The sequence below is a fragment of the Xyrauchen texanus genome, chromosome 8 (assembly GCF_025860055.1).
Source record: "Xyrauchen texanus isolate HMW12.3.18 chromosome 8, RBS_HiC_50CHRs, whole genome shotgun sequence".
NCBI lineage: Eukaryota > Metazoa > Chordata > Actinopteri > Cypriniformes > Catostomidae > Xyrauchen > Xyrauchen texanus.
The window spans coordinates 29,663,083-29,685,448 of NC_068283.1; the positions used below are offsets into that span (position 1 = coordinate 29,663,083).

At 36.7% G+C, this 22,366-nt stretch overlaps 1 protein-coding gene across 1 annotated transcript; it reads right to left on the reverse strand.

Annotated features, from left to right (window-relative positions):
- Nucleotides 1–11: 11 nt before the first annotated feature.
- Nucleotides 12–22,250, reverse strand: LOC127647875 (calcium-regulated heat stable protein 1-like). Its single transcript, XM_052132392.1, has 4 exons — nucleotides 22,105–22,250; nucleotides 3,151–3,388; nucleotides 2,411–2,533; nucleotides 12–349 (listed from the first exon to the last, which is right to left on the reverse strand). Exons 2-4 carry the CDS (start codon nucleotides 3,342–3,344, stop codon nucleotides 187–189), a joined length of 480 nt encoding a protein of 159 aa, XP_051988352.1. The 5' UTR covers nucleotides 3,345–3,388; nucleotides 22,105–22,250; the 3' UTR covers nucleotides 12–186.
- Nucleotides 22,251–22,366: the final 116 nt, after the last annotated feature.

The window sequence follows — 22,366 nt, forward strand, 5'->3', positions numbered from 1 at the left end:
CAGAAGCAAGACTGTGATATTTCTCTTCTCAGGACTTGTGCTGTCACACACTTACCTAAAAGGCATTCATTCAGCCCTGCTCTCCTCCCCCAAACCACCAAAAAAGGAACAGAAACCCATTTCAAAATCACCATCACACTCAGCCTGACATTTCAGAAGCAAGCAATCTATTCTTATCACGGGTCCTCAGGATTCAACCACCGCTCCTGACCAGGTCTCATGCTTTGTGCCTGGTGCTAAATGAGTGATGGTCACCTCCACAGCCTGGATCTTCTCATGTTTGGGTGGAATAGAGCAGATCTTATAACTGACTTCATCTCCCTCCACAGGCACGTATTCACCCTCAATGCTGCAGGAAGAAAAATCAGTATCATCAGTAAAGCATTTAATGTTCTCAACCCAGTAGGACAACATGCTCCCCAAGTGCATATCATCTAGAAGGTGGCGTGTTCTAATTATTGTGTTCAAGCATTCGATAAACCGTTTAAAAAGAGCACAAATCATAAACAGTGTGAAAACATCTGCTGAATGTTATTTTAACATCCGTCAAGGAATGTTTTAGAGACGTTGCACACTGCACATTAGCAACCGCTTTAAAATTCTTCTGACAGATGAAATCACATACATCAAAAAGAAACCTGGGAAAGTATAGCACTATCAAGGAACATTTGGATGGACAGCAAGAAAATATATAAATCACAAAAAAACTGCTGTAAAGTGCAGTTTAAACGTAACTTAAAACAACATAAAACATGACAAGTTTAAATCAATTTACTTCATATCAAATCATAATCTTCCCTCAGTAGATTTTTAATTGCTTTTTATGTTCCTCATTTCCAAGATGTTTTGGATAAAAGCATCTGCCAAATGACAATGGAAAAAAAAAAAGAAAAAACTTTTATACTGAGATAGCCACAGCCACAATGTTAAAAAATATATATTTTAAATAATATAATAAATATCTCACAACCTTCTAATCCAATCAAATCCCAATGGAAATCAAGTCCCACCCTAAATGATCACTTGCTGAATATTCTGTTTGGAATATATTATGGGAATGCTGTGAAATTATCTGTATTGAATAATTTGTTGTAAACACCATTCCATGTCTGGAACATGTAAGTTTATATACACTATACTTATATACCTATACTACAAGTAAGGGATAATATACACAAAATAACCCCACAAAAACCCCAAAGGGTGATCAAGATAATGGCGAGAAGCAGACTGCAGAATTATTCCATCAACGTGTCTAGCACATCCACGTTTTTTATTATGTCAGCTTCTATGGATATTTTCATGACTAAATCAGGTTAAAATGTTCTAAAGCAAAATATTTAAAAACAACTTAAAACCTACTAAGATGTTTAAGATTCATGTCTAATAAAAAAACTAACTGATTCTGGGCTGACTTAAAAAAATAAATAATAATAATTCAAGACTGTCAGCAGAATAAAACATTTTGCTCAGAGAATTAGAAATGCCACAGTCCAATAAAATGTGTTACACAGACAGTGAAAGCCTTCAGAATACAAACAAATATTTTTTTAAATAATATATCAGCTCTGTCGGTCCATCCAATGTAAATGGTGACCAGAACTTTGAAGGTCTAAAAAGGACATAAGGCAGCATAAAAGTAATCCACATGACAGCAGTGGTTAAGTGACTTATACAGATTTAACACTGGAGTCGTATGGGTTACATTTATGATGCCTTTATTTTCATTTTGGACCTTATGAGTTCTGGTCACCATTCATTTGCATTGTCAGGACCTACAGAGCTGAGATATTATCTTAAAAATCTTTGTGTTCGGCAGAAGAAAGTCATTCACATCTGGGATGGCATGAGGGGAGTATATTATGAGAAAATGTATTTTTGGGTGAACAACTACTTTGTGAGAATATGCAAGAAGGTGACGTTTTCAACAACTTTTGCCATCTGCCCATAAAATAATATAATGGGGTGGGTGTTTGAAAAGCAGGCAGCTGCTTCAGGGCCACCTGGCCAGCCTATAATTTTTCCACTGCTCAAACACACTGGAGCTGTGCTCTGAAAGAAACCAGTATAACACTCTTATCTCCAATACACTCAAGTGCTAATCAGAACCCTGTCCCCAAAACGGTTCACAAACTCCACAAGTTTCAATTCCCAGATCATTCCCCTTCATGGTCAATTCAAACACATCTACAAATCACTAAGAAAACACTTCTGCATGCTCTCGGATTAAGGAGCCATAGTAGTAATGCTTACATATGCTTCAAAAGCATCCATGGTCAGGGTGCTGTTGTTATTTTTTGATCATTTATATGGATATTTTGGTTATTTGGAATTGTTGAATGAGTGTTGGCTTTGACGTAGAAGGTGTGAAATCTTGTTTAAGACTTGAGATGCATTCTATTTAACTCACTCAGATATGTGCACAAAGACGTCATTGCCTCTGTCTGATGGCGTGATGAAGCCATGGCCTTTGGACCGTGAAAAGCACTTGCAAACCCCAGTGAAAACTGGCCCCTCTGCAGCACGTTCTGCACTGAAAGTATAAAAAAATATATATATACACATTATTAAATAATATACAATCTATATATGAGAACATGTCTAGGTCACCTTTTACCACAAAAACAAAGAAAAGAAAACATTTTCTTAATTTAATCAAAGCGATTTAAGTAAAAATATATTACAGCAATTGTTTTTACTGTAATACAGTAAAAAAGTCTAAAAGTAAAAAAACATTATTATTTTGCTTAAGAATTATCAGCATAAATTAAAGGCATTAGAAAAATACTACGATGATGTATAAATACCTTCCCATTTCAAATATTAATTAATTAATTCATTTTTTTTTCTTCATTATGGTAATTAGAATGTGAGGGGGGAAATGTGCTTGAATAAAGAAAATAAATTATATAAAAAATATAATTTTCGTTCAGCAAAATATACCTTTTCCCAATTTATTTATTTATTTATTTTGATATTGCTGTGAAAAACGACGCAGATACGTTCTTCACATGTTTTGTGAGATTCACCCATACGGGTGAAATCGGGGGAAAGACGTTTAAAATGAAAATATTGTAATTTCGCAGGAATGCAACTAAAAGTAGTAAATGACCATGGATGGTTTTCTGGATATTGTGCTTCTGTACTCACGCTGAGCAAGTCCGGTTGCGGCGGGTGGGCAGGGGGCTGGGAATCAGGTAGCCCCCTCTCATGGGGGATGGTGATCGGTCTCTGTGGCGGTAGACGGGCAGGCGCAGAGAGTTAGGAGACACTGGAGAGACAGGAGACAGCGGGGACAAAGGAGGGGTGGTGGACTTTACAGGAGATGACGCCTCTGAGGACATGTTGAAAGTTGGATGACTTATGCTCTCAGGACACTCAAAGGACCCTTGAAAGAAGAGATGAGGAGGACCTTTAGTTTAGCACACTGAACTTTCTCTTGCAGCTTGTACCTGTATTTTGCAGAACATAACAAAGGATTTTCTTTTTCAAAAGAAGTGGTTCCAGAACCAGCCTGTTGACTTGAGAACCAAACAATGACATAGGGGTGGGCGATATGACCAAAATCTTATATCACGATAGGAGTAATTCTATAAATCACAATAACGATATATATCATGATGTTGAAAAATATTTTCTCTTATATATTTTTCTCTTTATTTGGAACTTGACAAGTCAAAATTATAAAAAAATATAAAAATAAGAAAATATTGTTTTATTATTATTATTATTATTATTATTATTATAATGCTAAATTTCATATTATGCCATATTTTGGTCAATGTTGTTGATCAATATTATTCTTATTATTATTATAAACTTTTCTCAAGAAACTCAAGATCTTCTCAAAGCAATTCAACAAAGAAAATTATATATAAAAAAAAACATATGATGAATTAATGTGGAACGCATCTTTTCAAAATGTTCTAATACAAATAGCTTGTATTACAAGTGATTACTGTTGGCGACAGTTTGCACAGTTTTTCTGCTCTGTTGGTTTTTGTGAACCAATAAAAAGCTCCTCTTCCTTTTCTTGATTTATTTGGGAGTCATCCTATTCTGTGGAGATGTTTTTCAGGGATTTTTCTGGGTCAAAAATGATTAAGCAGCACGCGTGATACCGCTCTGCACTCTCCCGTAAAAATCAGGAACCTGTTAGACTCGCACACACTTGCGTGCTCCAGAGACGTGACACTCACATGAAACACTGAGCATGTCAGATGAGAAGCATAGGAAGCACTTACGAAAAACCAAATGCGAGATGAATGTCATTGAATTTGATTGTGCGTCTGCCAAAAACATTTTAATGCCATAAAAAACATGTTTCTTAAATTCTCTCTGTCATGAAGCCCTGCCCACTGATAGATAAGCCCATGCTGGACACATAGTTACAGACATATCACAAATTCACAATACATATGATATAACAAAATCTCTATCGATTGACAATTTATATTGTCGCCACAATATATATCCTCATATCTCTCAGGCCTACGATGACATAACTGATTATGTTACCACATAACCTGCCTGAGTCGTGTGTGTTTTGTGACACGCACAACTCAGTTTAAACATCCAAAGTAATTTAATTCAGCATATTTCTGACATCACAAGCTGCTTTTGATGCAACGGTCAGAATTTTGAGTGTAAAATCATAGCAATCAAATCACAAGTATGATATTTGTAAATAACATCTTTATTTTAGATGGGCATAGAAAGAAAAGAAGCTTCCGTTTACAAGTCGTAGGAATTTTGAGAAAATATCTTGACATAGCGATTAATTTGCTCCAGTGTCTTTACAGCACCACAAGCTGCATTTGATGCAACAGAAATCCATTCACACATTCAAGCGGTGGCACCCATAAAAAAATGTGACTGGTGCAGTTTCATTGAGAGATGAAGACTCGCTTGTATATGCCTGCACTGTTTGCCACCAATATTTTTTTTTTATTATAAAATAAAAAATAAATTAAATAGATTAATTGACGGTAAGAAATATTTATTTATACCCAGTAAATTCTCTTGTAATTGTCAGGTGTAGCAAAAAAAAATTTGACCCTTGTCACAGATAAAAAAAAAAAAAATTAAAAAGGAGAGAGAGAAAGAGAGGGAGAGAGAGAGAGAGAGTGTGTGCGCAGTGTTTCCCATTAATTACCTAGACTGTGGTGGTCAATATTTTTACACTTCTCATTGTAACATAAAAGATCTCTAATGTCATGTTTTGTGCCATTGCTTCAGCAAAGTATCTCACTCACAGTCAGTCAGTCACCCCCCATCCCGCCCCGCCCCCTTGCTGTACGTGCACATGCACACACAAACACACACTTACTGGAACCACTTGGCTGCATCCGAGACACAAGGACATTTTGAGGACACTTCATCGATACCTAGCTTAGCTAACAACGTTAGCTGTCAGCCTCCTCACTTATGTCGACTGACATATCCAGCTGCTTGTCATGAAAAACAAATATATAACGTACGTTATATCTAGCTAGCTAACGTTAGTTTATTATCTAACGTAAATTTTATTACCAGCGGCTCTAACAATGTAACTATTTTCAGCATCTGAGGAGCAAGTTAGGCTATTTGTAATGTTAACGGATCATGTTGAAGTAATGCTACTAATTTAAGCTTAATGTTTGTACCCTTGATTTTCAGATCATGAACATTTTTAAATACTGCAAAAAGAGAGAGCGAAATACACCACCAGATGAGGAAGAAACCGTTACAGAGGTAGCTAGCTAGGATAGCTAGCATAGTTAGATGGCAAGTCAATAGCCAAACAGACTATTCATAGGCTTTTGTCAAGAATTAAACTGGAGCAACAGTGGAATTTTAACGTTACTTGTTTCTTTGTAGCAGAAGAAGCAGCTTCTCCAGGTAGCAGAAGAGACAGCAGGAGACAGTCTCAGCTGACTCTCATATAGGGACAGACATTCAGAGAGGGGCAGTAGGGGAGACAGCCTCCCTTTGGGAGGGACAGCAGGTGATTTTGGCAGCAGAGAAAGGGGTAGTAGGTCAGAGTAATTTAAGTTAAATTTTTGAACTACGTTAAACTTAGTCTTGTTTACCATACTTTGTGGGTGTGACTTTTTGCTGTGTCATCACCATTCATATCTATACAACCAATGTAATTAAATTACTACTAGAGCACAAACGTGTTTACAAGAGCACAAAGATCTTCAAAGAGCTAGCTTCTTAATTTTGCTCTCATAATTGTCTGAAGTGGGAGCATGCCCCCAGACACACCTAGTGGGTCTGAGGTCCACCCACCACAGTCTCACTGTGTCCTGTGTAAAACACTGGAGAGAGAGGGACTAGGTAACTCAATATCACTAGTGTACGTACACATCAGTGGCTGAAACGGTCTTAGAAAATCACTGTGAAACCTAACACTTGATGACTCAGAACAGCAATACGTTTGTTTACTATTGAAACCTCACACAGTATTCTGCACTCAAACTCCACTCCTAGTAAACACACTTTAAATGAAGGAAATTGTGTGCATAGATTATAGATATGGTTTTAGCATAGCCTATTATTCATATCCAACATTACTAACAGGTCCCAAAGAACTGAAATGTAAACTGCGTTTTATGCCCTTTGACTTTGTCTTTCAGCATCCCTGTGATAAGTACCAGAACCAAATCCCCTCTGGTGGCCTCAGGCTGTAGCTCCCATTTCCGACAGGACTGTAATCTTTCGCTGTTGATCATTCAGGCCACATTCAGCCTTTGTTAGCTGTATCTGACAGATCACTCCGTCCAGTATGATATTACAAACCTGTTCCTCTGGCAGAGCATTTGCTAAAGCCACCAGAGGTTTTATCCTATCAGTCCTGCAGACCGAAACCCTGCTCAAAGCTGAGGACCCCTTCTGAGCAGGTCTCTATTGGTTGTGAGATCTGTTAACAGCACTCTGACTAATACACCGGTCCCCCATTATGAGCACTGGAGTGCTGCTTCAACACTTATGGGCCACAACAGGTCAAGTATCCCTAGTAATACTCACAGTACCCGAGCCCTTCTACTCCTCTGGGCCATTAAAACCCACACAACTAGGGATGTCAAAAGTACCGGTACTTTGGTATTAGTCAATATAAACAAAAAATGTAATTATCTGTCAGTTATTGTTTTTTATATTAAGCAACAATATTGACAAGAACATAAAAAAAACATATCATTATAGTTACTCAGTTTACTGCTAAAAATAAGGATGAATTTCCTCAATAAGAAAAGTGCTATAACACAAAGTTACAAACTGCTCAGAGAAACACAAGTAGAGAAGAAGGGGAGAAAAAGTGGTGAAAGTGGTTTTTTTTCCACTGATGTGGGTCTTGACAACCGAAATTGTGGTATCATGACAACCCTACAAACAACAGTCAGCAGGAGAACAGGGTGACCAAGAAAAATATCCTTATAAGGATTAAGCCATGACATATTAAATAATAAATGTAATTATTTCAACTGCATCAAGAAGTACAAAACGAATTTCTGGACACTCCTGGATGGCTCTGCCATGGCAACACTGTGCAAATGACTCTTGAGAGAGATGCAAGATGAGAATGGGCCCTTTTGTCCAGCAAATGGATTATATCAGCGCAACTATCTCTCTCTGCTGTCAGGCACAGCATGCCCCATTAACAGAAAATAACCCAGTGAGTCTTTGAAAGCCAGGGCCAATTATACAGCAAAGATTGTGTGCTGAGGTACTGATGCATAGGGGAACATGCTTGTTCTCATTCGTTCCACATATACATAATTAGAACAGGCACACAGTCTGGTACAGAGAGATACTTCCATTGTAGTGTTTCCAGCAATATAATCCGGGCTACAGAGCTAAAACTATGCCAACCAGGCACTTTGTCATATCTATTAAATACAACACATAGAAAGAGCTGACTAGTAGGAAACAGAGTGCAATAGTAGAGTTCTGGAAAAAAATCAAAATACAATTAATTTTCTACATAGCAAAGTAGGAATTTAACGATAATGTACAACCCTTTCAAGACAGACCTACTATGAGGTGAGGTTGTTTAGCAATGTAGAAGCCACAAGTTTGTGTGATGGGGAAACTTCATTTATAAAATAAAACAAAGTACTTAGAGACTGACCTCACAGTGAAATCGGATATAGTATTTTGGCTTTTCTTTAGCTAAAATTGGTCTGTGCTTACCGAAATGCAAAAAACCTGGTCATACTGGTGTTGTTGGGCATATGAGCACATGTGAGCTCCATTTCGGCAAATAAAATGTCTATAGCGGGGAGCCAAAAGCAAGTTGTTTTCAGCAGTACAGGCTGTAATATAGGAAAGATGAATGCATATTTTATAAAAAGTACCCCAAACCTAAATCGAACCATCAGTGGAGTAAAAATGAAATGCAAGGAAGACAAATGCAACCTACGAATAGCGCTCATTACTGATAATGTTAACACGATAAATTCTTGGTTCCAACCTGAACCCTGGGCTCCCACGCTGAACCCTGGGCTCCCACGCTGCTTATGCAACGCACTTCTGGTCACACCACAGGGAAAGGTAAACATGCCGATCCCAAATGTCCGATTTTGCTTGTTGCAGAGTTTGCAAAATGTGGCCAATCCTAGGGTACTGGAACTCTTGGAAACAACATGACGACTTCCAAGTATGATCATGTTGATCCGTAACTTTAACAATTGGCATTTTTACATTTCCATAGATATCGCAAGAACTTGTGTGGCAAGGGTACTTTTAGTCTAACCAAGCACTGTGTTGCAGGATGTTTCTATTTTTTCTACTCTTGTAATTCACCAGACACTGGCAAAAGCGCTCTGCAGTGCAAATAATAAATGCAAATAACTGTACTGTCAAACAACTTATACAAAAAAATGTTTTTTCAGTAAACTTAAAATATATTGTATTTTATACTTACAATATAAAACTATTGATTTACAGTCACAGATTATATCACAGTCACAGTCTATAGATTATATATGTTTTGGTTTTATTATGTCACTCACAATGCTTCATGGGTTGAGAGCTGGTTGGTTTGGTTCATGGTTTAAAATTCTTGATTTATATTTTTTAAATCCCTTTGGAGAAAATGAATGGGAAAAATAGCCGGTAAAAAAGTGGACTGAAAATTCACTCTATCCTTCATAAAGAGGTCCAAAAAGCACTTATAAATTAGGCAGGCAACATCTCATTATTAGCCAAAAGTCAACAGAGGCAGGAAATACATCTGCACTAAGGTCAGCTATGGAATTTGCAGGAAATTTCCATCACCTCCACCTCTTACCAGAGTTTGCTGCTGAAACTCTGCATGCATAAGCAAATAACCAAGTCTGGCCCTAACCGACCACAATAAAAGCAGTAAGCCATACTGTGAGCAGAGGAACTAAACAAGGTATGCCATGCAAATTGCAATACAGCACAATAAAGTATGCCTTTATAGACTAAATGTGATTTCAACTTACTCCAATCTTGAGATTTACAAGTCAATTAAAAGGTCAGCACGATGTAAATTTGCATTTACACTAACAGGAAATTTATGTCATGGTAGTTTTCCATGAACGTTTTGCAACCTTCTGACAACAGATTATTCTAGCTGTGTTGCATTTAATTTTTAACAACCACAAAATGATACTACTAATCAATTCCAATTTAACAAGGTATTGTTGAGCTCGTTAAAATATGCTAAACAAGTCACAAGATTACACCACTTCTGCATGTTGAAGTCACACATTCTTCAGTGTTTGATAACACCAAGTCAACTGTCTAGGATGCCAACTTTGTATAATGTAATTTTATGTATTAGTTACATAGTTCTATGTACAAGTTTTACATGGTAAACAAAGTGTATAAACGTTACACCATTTCTGCATGTTAACGTCACACATTTTTGGGTGTTCAATAAAAGCAATTCAAATAATTAGCATACTTTTTAAAACAGTATTCTGATTGCACCAAGACAACAACATGTACTGTTAAAAGCTCCCTAAAACTGTATACAAATACTGGCTCTACGGAGACAAAATCTCAGGTTTACAGCATATGAGAGGCTTCAACAATATTCCCTAAAGACTTCATGGGTGCAACAAACAAACTCCACAGGCAGATTACAGCAGGACATCAACAGCAGGAAGTTACTCATTGTATGTAACTGATTTACAAATCTGCACCTGATCTAGCAACTAACAAGCAGCTCTGATATCAATGTCATCTCTGCCCACGAGGTGGATGGACTACTCGCCAGCAACAGTGTGCTCAAGTACATATGCTACCTATTCTTTCTGAACGAGGAAGCACGACCTTGCTTGCACAATCCGCTTCCCTCTACCTTACTCCACTTGGAGCTTGTGTTGATGGGAACATGAAGTTTGGGATTATAAACATGGCAGTGATGGAGAGATAAAAGGAACTAAAAATGCTATCAATCTAGATGGTGTGCTGCCAGGCTACAAAACAGCTGTGGCTACAGCATGCCCAAGAGAGGGACGTCTATGAAACAAGGTGGATGAACAACAACTGAAGACATAACAAGAGCGGAGGTGGGAAATGTTGTGTGGGAGACAATTTGCCTTTTTTGGTGCTCAAGGACTGTCAAGTGACACCTGAAGAGGCCCAGTTTCAAAAGAACACAGGAAGTGAGCAATACAGCAAGACTAAAACTAACAATCATTCTTTTATTTCCTTTGAACAATCTAATGAATAAACTAACAACCAAATCTGAGAAAAGCATGGTGCACACTATGATTTTGGCCAAGATTCTGCTGTCTAAGGCAAATTTAGGAAATCATAATAAATGTATTGGTAACGCTTTAAAATAAAGTTATATTTATAACAATAGGTTACAACATTAATTAACATGAACTAACAATGAACAATACATTTACAGCCCCATGTTCAACATATACTAATACATTTTTAAAATCAAAAGTTGTATATGTTAACATTAGTTAATGCACTATGAACCAACAAGCTAAAAATGAACAATTTTATTTTTATTAACATTAACTAAAATTAATAAACACTTTAAAAAATATATTGTTAGTACATGATACCTAATGCAAATTAATAAATGTTAAACCAATTTATTTTGTTGTAGGGCTAAAATCAGTAGTCTTTAATGGTTTAGTGAGACATGCTCCCAACAAGCACAGTAAATAGATCAGCCTTTCATTCTCTTGATGCGTTCAACGCATGTCCATTACAACTGCTTTGTGATAGTTTCTCCTACTGTTGACTGTGCAAAAACTATGGTAGTCTACACATACTGAAATGATGATGAAATTTGCTTCATGTGAACGGCGTGCAAGATGAACTGGCATGCAGGAAATCCAAAGAATATTTTGGACTTTAGGACACGTCCACACTAATACCTTGACTTTTGAAAACTCAATTTTCTAATGTCATAGTTTTATGAAAATTATGAAATAGTACTAGAGAGCGTTTCAGAAAGTCTCTGTTTTCAGTGGAGGAAAATGTCATTCCAGTGTGGATGAAAGATGTAAACATAGCTAAATCAATGCATTCTCAGTCAAAAACATATTAGCATGGACGTGTCCTTGTGGTGCATTCGAATTAAGAGATGACAACTCCTAGATTCTACACAGAGCTGTTCAAGACCTTGGACCACAGAAAGTATAGCTTCTATGGCAACACTTAGAAAAGGCAAAATAGATCCATGTGTGGTTTGTTGTTGATTACAGCAAAGTATTTAAATCACTACATTCATTAATTAATTCACTTCTATATGTTCTTGCAAAATGTTTAAGAACAAAGAAATTGCTCCAGGTAACACTAGTTATACTAAAAACCATTTCAAACTATTTAAAAAAATAAATATATATATATATATATATATATATATCTATTTAAAAATATATATGTAAACTTGCTGCCATTTTAGTTCTTTATACATGGCATTATGATTGTCAAGTTGGAGCTTTTATAGAATTCAGAGTTTGCAACTTGTAATTACAAATTCAACGAAGACGTGAATGCTTTTTACAAGTCGGAATCTCGGAATTAGCGTAATTCTGGCATGACTTGTTATTGTTAACTATGTCACAATAAAGAAGTCAGAACTTATTAATCATCCAATCAACACTGTTAATCGTGACAAATATTCATTAAAACACCGCTTGTGCGTTCCACAACCCGTCTTTGTTTTACTCAACATCTTACCGGGTCATATCGTACAATTTGACAAGTGAGAATGATATTGGACGGGTGGGGAACGTCAGGCTAGTATATGGCGCGTGAGACCATTTTACATCCACAAGGCCATTTGAGAAATAAATAATTTGAGAAAAGCAAAAAAATGCCCTCGATTCCATTAACAAGAATAAAAAGAAATTGTTAAAATAATGATTAAAAGTTATTGAAAACTTCTGATATAGGAAAAGGGATTGTGTACACCTGCATGTTGAGACACACATTTTATAAAACCACACTCACATAATTATTTATTCAGTTATCCCAGTAGCAGTCAAATCATCATCCCCACCTTCGCTTCATTTATACAATTACATGCCTAATCCTGCCCCTGTATTGCATGATGAAAACATTCTCAATTGATATAAACTGATGACTATAATAAAGGAGTGCACACACACACACACACACACACACACACACACAAACATGTCACAATTTGCAGCAAAATCTCAGAGGAATAATGCAGCCTATGACAAAACCTATACAAGATCCACACACCTACAGTACTTTCTCTCCTCTAGGTCTTTCTTCGCTCAATGACGGTACGATATTGAATCCAGCCCACAGTTTGAGTGTGCAAGGACAGCTCTGACTCAGACTCCTGCTGTTACATTTTACAAGTGCACTGAAAAGAAAGTTGTATTATTGCAGCAGGTATTGTTTTATACCTGCTGGATGCCCTTGGGAATGTGTTCCAAATACATGAAACTTTCTCCAGCTGCATATTCAACTTAAAGGGAAAGTTCACCCATCATTTTCTTCATTTACTAAACCTCATCACTACAAACTTCTTTATTTTTTTCCTCCATGGAAAACATGAGGCAGTTTGTTACACTGATTTACAATTCACTTCTATTGCATATTTTATCCACACTATGACATCATGGAAAGGTCCATGGAAGAAAACAAACCCAGAAATTGTAAAAAAAAATTTTGGGATGATCTATTCCTTTAAAAAGGTATTTTACAGTTAAAGAGATATTCAAAACACACCTACCTCACAACAACAACGCAAGAGCTAAGGCTTCCTGAGAGATTGCCAGTGCTAAAACCTGTGCACACATTTGTTTGTAAAGATACACCGGCCAAACCACCAATGTAAACCAGCAAGTTGATACATGTTTTTAAATACTTTGATTAGTTTTCAGAAACGCTCAAACTTAATTACTGCTTAATAGAGTTCAGAAGGGTGGAGAATGTGTTTGAAATGTCAAAGTATTACTGGTATAGTTAGGCATAGTTCCACATGACCTTGAGACCAAGGATGAAAAGAAGAAATGGGGAGGCAGGGACCTTCTGTTCAATCAAAGGATTAAACCAGGAAACAACTAAATCAAAACTGGTATAATAATAATAATAATAATAATAATAATAATAATTCCTTACATTTATATAGCGCTTTTCTAGGCACTCAAAGTGCTTTACATAGTATAGGGGGAATCTTCTCAACCACCACAAGTGTGCAGCATCCACCTGGATGATGCAACGGCAGCCATAGTGCGCCAGAACGCCCACCACACACCACACACCAGCTATTGGTGGAGAGGAGAGAGTATAGTTATGTAGCCAATTCAGATGGAGATTAATACAATGCCATGGTAGATAGGGGCCAATGAGGGTATTTGGCCAGGACACCGGGGTTACACCCCTACTCTTTACGAGAAGTGTCCTGGGATTTTTAATGACCACAGAGAGACTAAAACCTCAGTTTAACATCTCATCCGAAGGATGGTGCCTTTTTTACAGTATAGTGTCCCCGTCAACCCTGCTTAGCTTTAGTGGGCAACCAGGAAAGAGATGCAGGGTGATATGGCTGCCGTATGTTAACTTCCTCCTCTGAGGAATATGATAAACAACATATGTGCATTCCTCCTATATGAGAGTCCAACCTAAAACCACTGCAATTTTTTGTCGTGGTTTTAAATCAACTATGTTATTGTTTTCTTGAAATAGGGCCAATTCAGCAACAAATTCATTTTTCAAAATGGTATAGGATTCAAGTATGTATGCTAAACTATAACATTATTGAAGTTGTGTGACATTAAAAAGATCCTTGGATATGTGAAGTGGCATTGGATGGAACGGAATTTCAAGGATAACTACTCGATATCTGCTGCTTCTAGCACTAAACAACTGTGGAATTACTAGTACTTGTGCACCGGTTAATTTGGTAGGTACCTCTTTTGAACTTTTTTCTGATCAAAAAAATAAAAACAACAAACAAACAAACAAAACACAAATAAAATAAATAAATAAAAATAGGGCTGAATCGCTACTTTTTTTAACTATTTAAATCGCCCCATTTCCTATGATAAATTGTGATTAATCATGGTACATTAAACAAACATTAATCATAACTATAATCATAGCAATTAATCATAAACAATAAGAAATATATTATTGTCATACTTTTTCCTCAAAAAAACTTTAAATTGGTTAAGTATTTAGTTAATTATTGTTATGTTTAATATTTAAATATGTACATGCTAAAATGTTCAGTTTTTTGCAGATTTACACATATTCACAGATATGTCTTTGATACAAGTGTATGTATGCATGCCGTAATATCAGTGGACATGCTGTAATTAAAAGTTGGGCACTATCTTATGGCGTTTTCCAATTGACTTTTTAATAATAGGATAAAATGGGCAGGTTCAGTTTCTATCAAGCTTTAGAAACATATGTTCAGATGATAGTGAGTGATACGTTAGAAACGTTTAGATGAAAGTGAGCATTTTCGGGTGATGTGAAGAGATATAGCAGCATGCCGTATCTCTCCCACACCTGGTTCACCACTTGCAGGTGAGGTCTCTATTCTCTGAACAGTAAATTCACTACTCTGTTTATTATGTCATGGATATAAATCACGTGTAATGAAAAAGCATGCACTGCTTATCACAATCATTTTCTGTGCAAGGATGTGCAGTCAAACGTGTACCTCCTGGAAATATATACCAATTTTAGCCAAAGGAAGTGGGAAAAACATGTGTAACATAAGTTTCAGGAAGTAAAAAAACATTTATTCTGCATTAATTGCGTTCATTTTATTTTGTGTGTTAAACAGCCAACCATAAAATAACGGAAATCAAAGTATTACATTTCCGATCTAAAAAAAAACAAGAAAACTACAAAAAGCAAAACCAAAAACAAAAAACACAAACAGCTAAATGGGTGGACTCCTCCAGCAATAAGCCTCAGCCTGCTTGCTCCTGCTAGGCTGAATTGTGGAATTGCACAATATAAAGAGATAGCATATTTCACACACAACAAAAAAACCTGGATTTAAAGTTGCACTCAGTATTTTCTTTTCTCATTTAAAAGGTTTTACTTCTAAAGAAATGAAAAGTAATATTGAAACATATGTATGAAATAATGATCAATCATTTGAGATGAAGAATTCAGTCATATCATTACCCTTATAAAAGTTGTTTTGCATAACCAGCTGAATACTACTCACTTAATCTCAGATACTGCCCTGTTATTGGCCCTGTTATTAGACACTTTCATTAATGGATCAAATTAATCATGGCTTACTGTGCATAGTGAATTTCTACAATGGCACTGGTAACTGAAGACTACTGTTTTTGAAAGATGCAGCATCCACAACACTAGGTGTCACTGTAAGCCAATATAAGTCACTGCTTCAAAAAATTACTGAGTGCATCTTTAAGCAGAAACCTGTAAAATGTGATATTCTTAAGTATTGTAATGTGTACAATGTTTTACTTGGTAAAGCCAGACTGCCTTTAAATTCGCAACCATTTACAGTACATCTCAATGCTAAAAGACCAAAACTTCAAGGAGTTTTCTCTACAAACAATGACCATATTTTATCATTGAATTATCTTAGCGACTGTGAGCTTTGTTTTGAGTTTGTACTGAAACAGATTGTGCTGCTCTGTGTAAACAGATGTTCAGATAGACATTTCAGCATGCACAACTGACTTTACCTGCCATAAAACATTATGTTCATCCAAACCCGTGTTTACTCTCTCAGGTTTTAATGACTCTTTTCAACCTTAAGGCTATCAGGCTCTCCATTTACTCAAAAACAAGACTGAGATAAGCCCTTAATCAATATATCTTAATGCCAGGTCACAAACAATGGCAAAGACTCTGTCCAGATAACCTTTTACCTCGTGATTGTCTAGAGGAAACAGAGCGCACTACAGTAAAAACATTAAACTATTTATTTACTTGTTGCCTCTTTTACAAATTCAGTTCACCATGACCTCTAGTCAGCAGTATTAATTAGAGAGCAAACAGTAAGACATCTGCAAGCAAGGGCAGATCACTTACAACATACACAAAACACACCTCCTTTGCGTAACATTGGTGGTGAAGGATTGGTCTACACAGAAAACTTGAGTAAATAGAACAATGTGGTCTTGGGGTGAAGAGGAAAAAAACATTAAGACAGCGAATAAACTCTGCTCTGAATACTAAAAGCACAAGATTATGATGCAATAAATTGAAATAATCTGTTTTTCAAGTCAATGCAATAAATTATTATAAAAATAATAACATTAATATTATAACCATTGTGCCCTTGAGCAAGGCACTTAACTCCACGTTGCTCCGGGGGGATTGTCCCTGTAATGAGTGCACTGTAAGTCGCTTCGGATAAAAGTGTCTGCCAAATGCGTAAATGTAATATACAAATCAGCCCCCAGAAAACTCAAAAGCATCAAGTCTGGTGGCAAGTCCCAGTTCACTGTGATTCTGTAGGCTGTCCATTTGGTTTTGGAAAAATGTGGACAGTAGCCAGGAAATGGTAAATTCCTATTGTAATTAGTAATTTTTGTAATTTTTCCTGTCCTTGTAGTTTACCACAAGTCATTCATATTATACCACTAATTAAGAATAATAAACTAATAATAAACTGAGGTTACATTTCACCTCAAACAATTAATGATCTTAAAACATACAAAGAATTAAATTATTTCAGTGATTTATCATGCAACAGCCAAATCATGTGACCTGTGAACTTTAAAGCACAAAAAGGCTGAAAAAAGTTATCCATATGTTCTCCAGTGGTTAAATCCATGTTTTCAGAAGTAATATGATATGTGTGGGCAGGGCTGGACTGGCAATCTTGCATACTGGGCATTTTCCTGTTTGGCTGACGCACTTTGGGGCTGATCAGAGGCTGACTGGCAAGCGGGAGAACCGAGCTGGGCCACAATAAGCAAAAATGAACCGACGCGCTATGCAGAATGGAGCACAAAATTGTGCCGCGAACACCCAGCTGAAAGATTCTTCTAAAAACAATTTCAGTAGAAGAAAGTCATACATCTGGGGTGGCAGGAGGGGAGTAAATGATGAGAATTTTCAATATTTGGTAAACTATTACTTTAAATCAGGAACTAAAAACTAAATTTTGTTTCGTTCTGAGCAAAAACAGTGTTTTTTTTTGTTCTGGTTCAAAAGTTCCAAAGCCTCCTTTCCAAAAGGTTACGGTTAGAACAAAATAAAATAACGGTTAATAACATTATTTTTAAAATGACATCTCTGAGCTAAGGAGTGGGTGAAATATAAATTGGAGTGTTGTCAGATCTCGCAAGAGAAACAACAAACAATCTGGTCTGTACAAACAAGCCCAAAATAAGACACTTGCCTCACCAAAATAAGATAAAATTAGCAATAAATGTTTTTCCTGTGTGGTGGATCTATCAGCAAAGAAACCATAACCCAGCAGAATCAAATCTGTATTAATGCATAATATCAAACAATAATTCAGTGGACTTGGAAAACACTGAGAAAAGTACTTTTTACCTCTAATAAAGATTTCCTTGAATCTGGATTAGCCATACATGTATGGTATTTGTTGATAAAAAGGTCTTCATTCACTGAATTCAACCTCCACAACAGGCAATTATGCCAAAAAAATGTGTGATGCAGCGGTTACATTTTTTTAGGCAACATGAAGTGTAGTGTAATGTAAAACTGTAATGTGATAAACCCTTTGGCTTCTTAAAAAATTCTCAGAACAAAATGAACCACTTCTAACCAGTTACCGACATTTAAAAAAAACAATTAAAAAATCACTAACTTCCAGTTTCCGGTTACGTTTTGCCAAAAGATTTGTTCCTTTTCGGTATTCGTTCCTTGAACAGTTTTTAGTCCCTGCTTTAAATGCTAAAATCATTCTTAACAATTTGGTAAGTTTATCATATCTGATATTTCAAAGTTGCATAATGTGGGTAGTAATACAAATCATTTAATTATTTTAGCTTATCACATAGACGGACCATTCTTTGCGTCTCCCTACCAACCCACTACGAATGGAAAAAAAAAGCAAAAGGATGAGGAAGGGCAGAAACACCGTTATCCTGCTGATGCACTCTGTTTTTCAGTTTGAGCATAGTATGACAAAAACAGAAGCGGAGTAACAAGTCCAGCCAAGTCTCAAAAGTCTTTACAGTTTTGTATAAAATTCAAACCCTTATACAAGAAAACCACATTAACTGCAATATACTACACTATTACGGTAACCTGCAGGGTTTCAATGACCGTAGGTGAGACATGTACTGACCTGTGTTCTACGTTCTTTACATTTTTACTGCTCTGTGTAAATTGATGTCTGCACAGTCCACTGTTTGTTCACATGCAACTTAATCTTTTTATCTAGAATTACTGTTATCGGTTTTTTTGGAGTAAACGGTAATGTACACTTCAAAAAAGTATCATTCCTGCATGATCAGTACATGATAACGACACTAATAATAATAATAAAAATATGTATAATAATTATAATCATAATAACATTAACAACAATTATTAGTCATATTATTTGTATAAACATCATAACTTAAAAACATGTTTAATAATATGAATAGCCTATGTAGGGGATTTTTTTTTTTATTTGGAAACATGGAAGTCAGAGTGTTATTTTGAATTGTCAAGTATTTCACATAGAAAAGTGTTTAAAGTGCATGCATGGATATTTAAAATTAAATGTATACAGTCAATGGTTGAAACGACAATAAAAACCACTTGACTTGAAAAAACACTTCAGATGGTCTTACAACAGTTTCTGTTTACACATAATAACGTAAAAATGCATATTCATTTATTCACTGTAAGGTGGCAGTGACACGAGAAGTAACACAAAATTCCAAAATGGCTCATTCCAGGCACTTTGTCTTTTGCTTTACTGTTTGGTGTGTCAGTGAAAACGAGTCATGTCAGAGTTTTACAAAATTTGGTTGGGTTCAATTGAGCCTTTTCTAGAACTGTCAGGCTTGATTAAGACCATGCTGAAAGGGGACAATTAATATGAGCTTTCTTTGATAAATTCATCACACAGTGCATCCGGAAAGTATTCACAGCACTTCACTTTTTCTTCACATTTTGTTATGTTACAGCCTTATTCCAAAATTGATTAAATTCCTCAAAATCCTACAAACAATACCCCATAATGACAATGTGAAAGAAGTTTGTTTGAAATCTTTGCAAATTTATTAAAAAATAAAAAAAACGACACTCAAAATTGAGCTCAGGTGCATCCTGTTTCCACTGATCATCCTTGAGATGTTTCTACAACTTGATTGGAGTCCACCTGTGGTAAATTAAGTTGATTGGACATGATTTGGAAAGGCACACACCTGTCTATATAAGGTCCCACAGTTAACAGTGCATGTCAGAGCACAAACCAAGCCATGAAGTCCAAGGAATTGTCTGTAGACCTCCGAGACAGGATTGTATCGAGGCACAGATCTGGGGAAGGGTACAGAAAAAATTCTGGAGCATTGAAGGTCCCAATGTGCACAGTGGCCTCCATCTACCAGAAATGGAAGTTTGGAACCACCAGGACTCTTCCTAGAGCTGACCGCCAGGCCAAACTGAGCGATCGTGTGAGAAGGGCCTTAGTCAGGGAGATGACCAAGAACCTGATAGTCACTATGACAGAGCTCCAGCATTTCTCTCTGGAGACAGGAGAACCTTCCAGAAGAACAACCATCTCTGCAGCACTCCACCAATCAGGCCTGTATGGTAGAGTGGCCAGACGGAAGCCACTCCTCAGTAAAAGGCACATGACAGCCCGCCTGGAGTTTGCCAAAATGCACCTGAAGGACTCTCAGACCATAAGAAACAAAATTCTGTGGTCTGATGAAACCTTTGGCCTGAATGGCAAGCGTCATGTCTGGAGGAAACCGGGCACCACTCATCACCTGGCCAATACCGTACCTAAAGTGAAGCATGGTGGTGGCAGCATCATGCTGTGGGGATGTTTTTCAGCAGCAGGAACTGTATTGTTTTAAAATATTTAGAGTAGGTCTACTGTTTATAATTACAAAAATCCAGCGGTCAAACTCGTGCGAGCAATCCAAGGCAAATTTTTTTGCAACGGGCTGAGAGAGAGAACTGCATGTGGTGGGTCGATGGACAGCTGCCTGTGGCGGGTCGAGTGAGAGCTCCCTGTGTCGGTGACGGGCCGAGAGAGAGAACTGCCTATGGTGGTTCGAGGGACAGCTGCCTGTAGGGCTGGGACAACGAAAATACGTTGACGCAAAATATGCACGTCGATTCGTCAGACCCAAAACAAAGATGGCGGCGCTGGAGAGTAGTAGCAACACGAGTGGCTCCTCAGACTATCAGAAGTGCAAGGCACTCGTTCCTCTAAAGTATGGGAATTCTTTTAAATTAAAAGAAAAAAATTCCGTGATATGTCGTCTTTGCAAAATGGAGATGGCCTTCCATTCTAGCACCACGGCAATGCACCAGCACCTGAAGAGGCAGCACACCACACACACACACACACACACACACAGTATTCTTAAGGTGAAAGGAAAGTGTCAGAGTGTAAGTTGTTATTTGCATGTGAATGAAGATGCTTTTTTTTCGGTATGTTCAACATAAATGTTGAATTCTGAATGTTTATTTTCATTATTTTTTGTTGGAAAAACTTTCTGTATTAGCTTAAAGCCCCCAAGTTTACAATAGTTACTGTATTCTTTGAATAGCTCTAAGTAAGGGTGGCTGGGTGACCTTTTTATTTTTTTATTGAATGCTAGACATCAAGTTGTTGTTATTTTATTCTGAAAGAAGAATTACAAGATGCACTTTTTTTCAGTAAGCTAGGCCTATGTGTTTTCAAGGCTTCAAGGTTTTATTGAATGCTACCTCTGACTAAGAATGATTACTTTGCACTTGTATAGTCTTTTATTTTGGAATTTTAAGAACAATAAACATATATTGCAATGTTAAGGAATTCATTTTTTTTTTCATTCAGATATGTAAATCAACATGTATAAATTGCTATTAGTCAATTAATGGGGAGATAATCGGATCGAAATCGAATCGGACTGAAAAAATTAATCGTTAGATTAATCGATGCATCGAAAAAATAATCGCTAGATTAATCGTTTATCCCAGCCCTAGCTGCCTGTGACGGGGACGGGTCGAGTGAGAGCTGTCTGTGGTGGTGGCAGGTCTCCGTGGCACCTCTGTTACATGTTAACATAACTCTTTCCTGTATATTTCCTAGAATTGTGGCAAATATTTACTGGTATTGTCACTTTGCTGAGCTATGACCCCTCCCTTGACAAGCTCAATTTACTCTTTATGCCTCAAACCATTTTATTAACAGCAATTTGCAGAGTTTTTTTAATGAATCTTATTTAAAACATATCCATATGCTCATATTCAAAACTTTTAGTTACATATTCAAAATGTTATAGTAGTAGAATGACCCTGCATACGATCGAGCAAAGATGCAACAGATTAACAATTTAATAGATAATGATCTATTAGAGTTCCAGATAATCCAGATGAATTCGATTCATCGATTTTTTTTTTTAATAGTTCATGAACATGTTGAATACGCTTTTCTTTCACTTTCATAAAAAACGGTCACTTTGTTTGAGTGCAAGCTTTTAAAAACAAACAAAAACCATGACTTACCGTTAGTAAATGTACAGCAGCTCTAAGTCAAAGAAACGTAGATACAAAATAACTATTGTTTTGAGACAGAGAACATTAAAATCAGACACTGCAGTCTATCAGCGTTTGTTAGTCCTCTCTCCTCTCTCTGTGAACGAGGGTCCAAAGAGGCGTGACTAAACCGATGCCATCAGAACTTACGTCATTAAATGGCAATTACCGTAAGACCTCCAATATTGTGTAGGTGCATTTGAAAACCGAGATATAAATTGAAAACAATACT

What these genes read in the sequence shown, in the direction of transcription:
- LOC127647875 (XM_052132392.1), bottom strand. Translation starts at nt 3,344, where the DNA reads ATGTCCTCAGAGGCGTCATCTCCTGTAAAGTCCACCACCCCTCCTTTG. An exon ending in CGCAACCGGACTTGCTCAGC is followed by an intron (nt 2,534 to 3,150) that starts GTGAGTACAGAA and finishes TTATACTTTCAG; the next exon opens with TGCAGAACGTGCTGCAGAGG. An exon ending in GTCTTTGTGCACATATCTGA is followed by an intron (nt 350 to 2,410) that starts GTGAGTTAAATA and finishes TTCTTCCTGCAG; the next exon opens with CATTGAGGGTGAATACGTGC.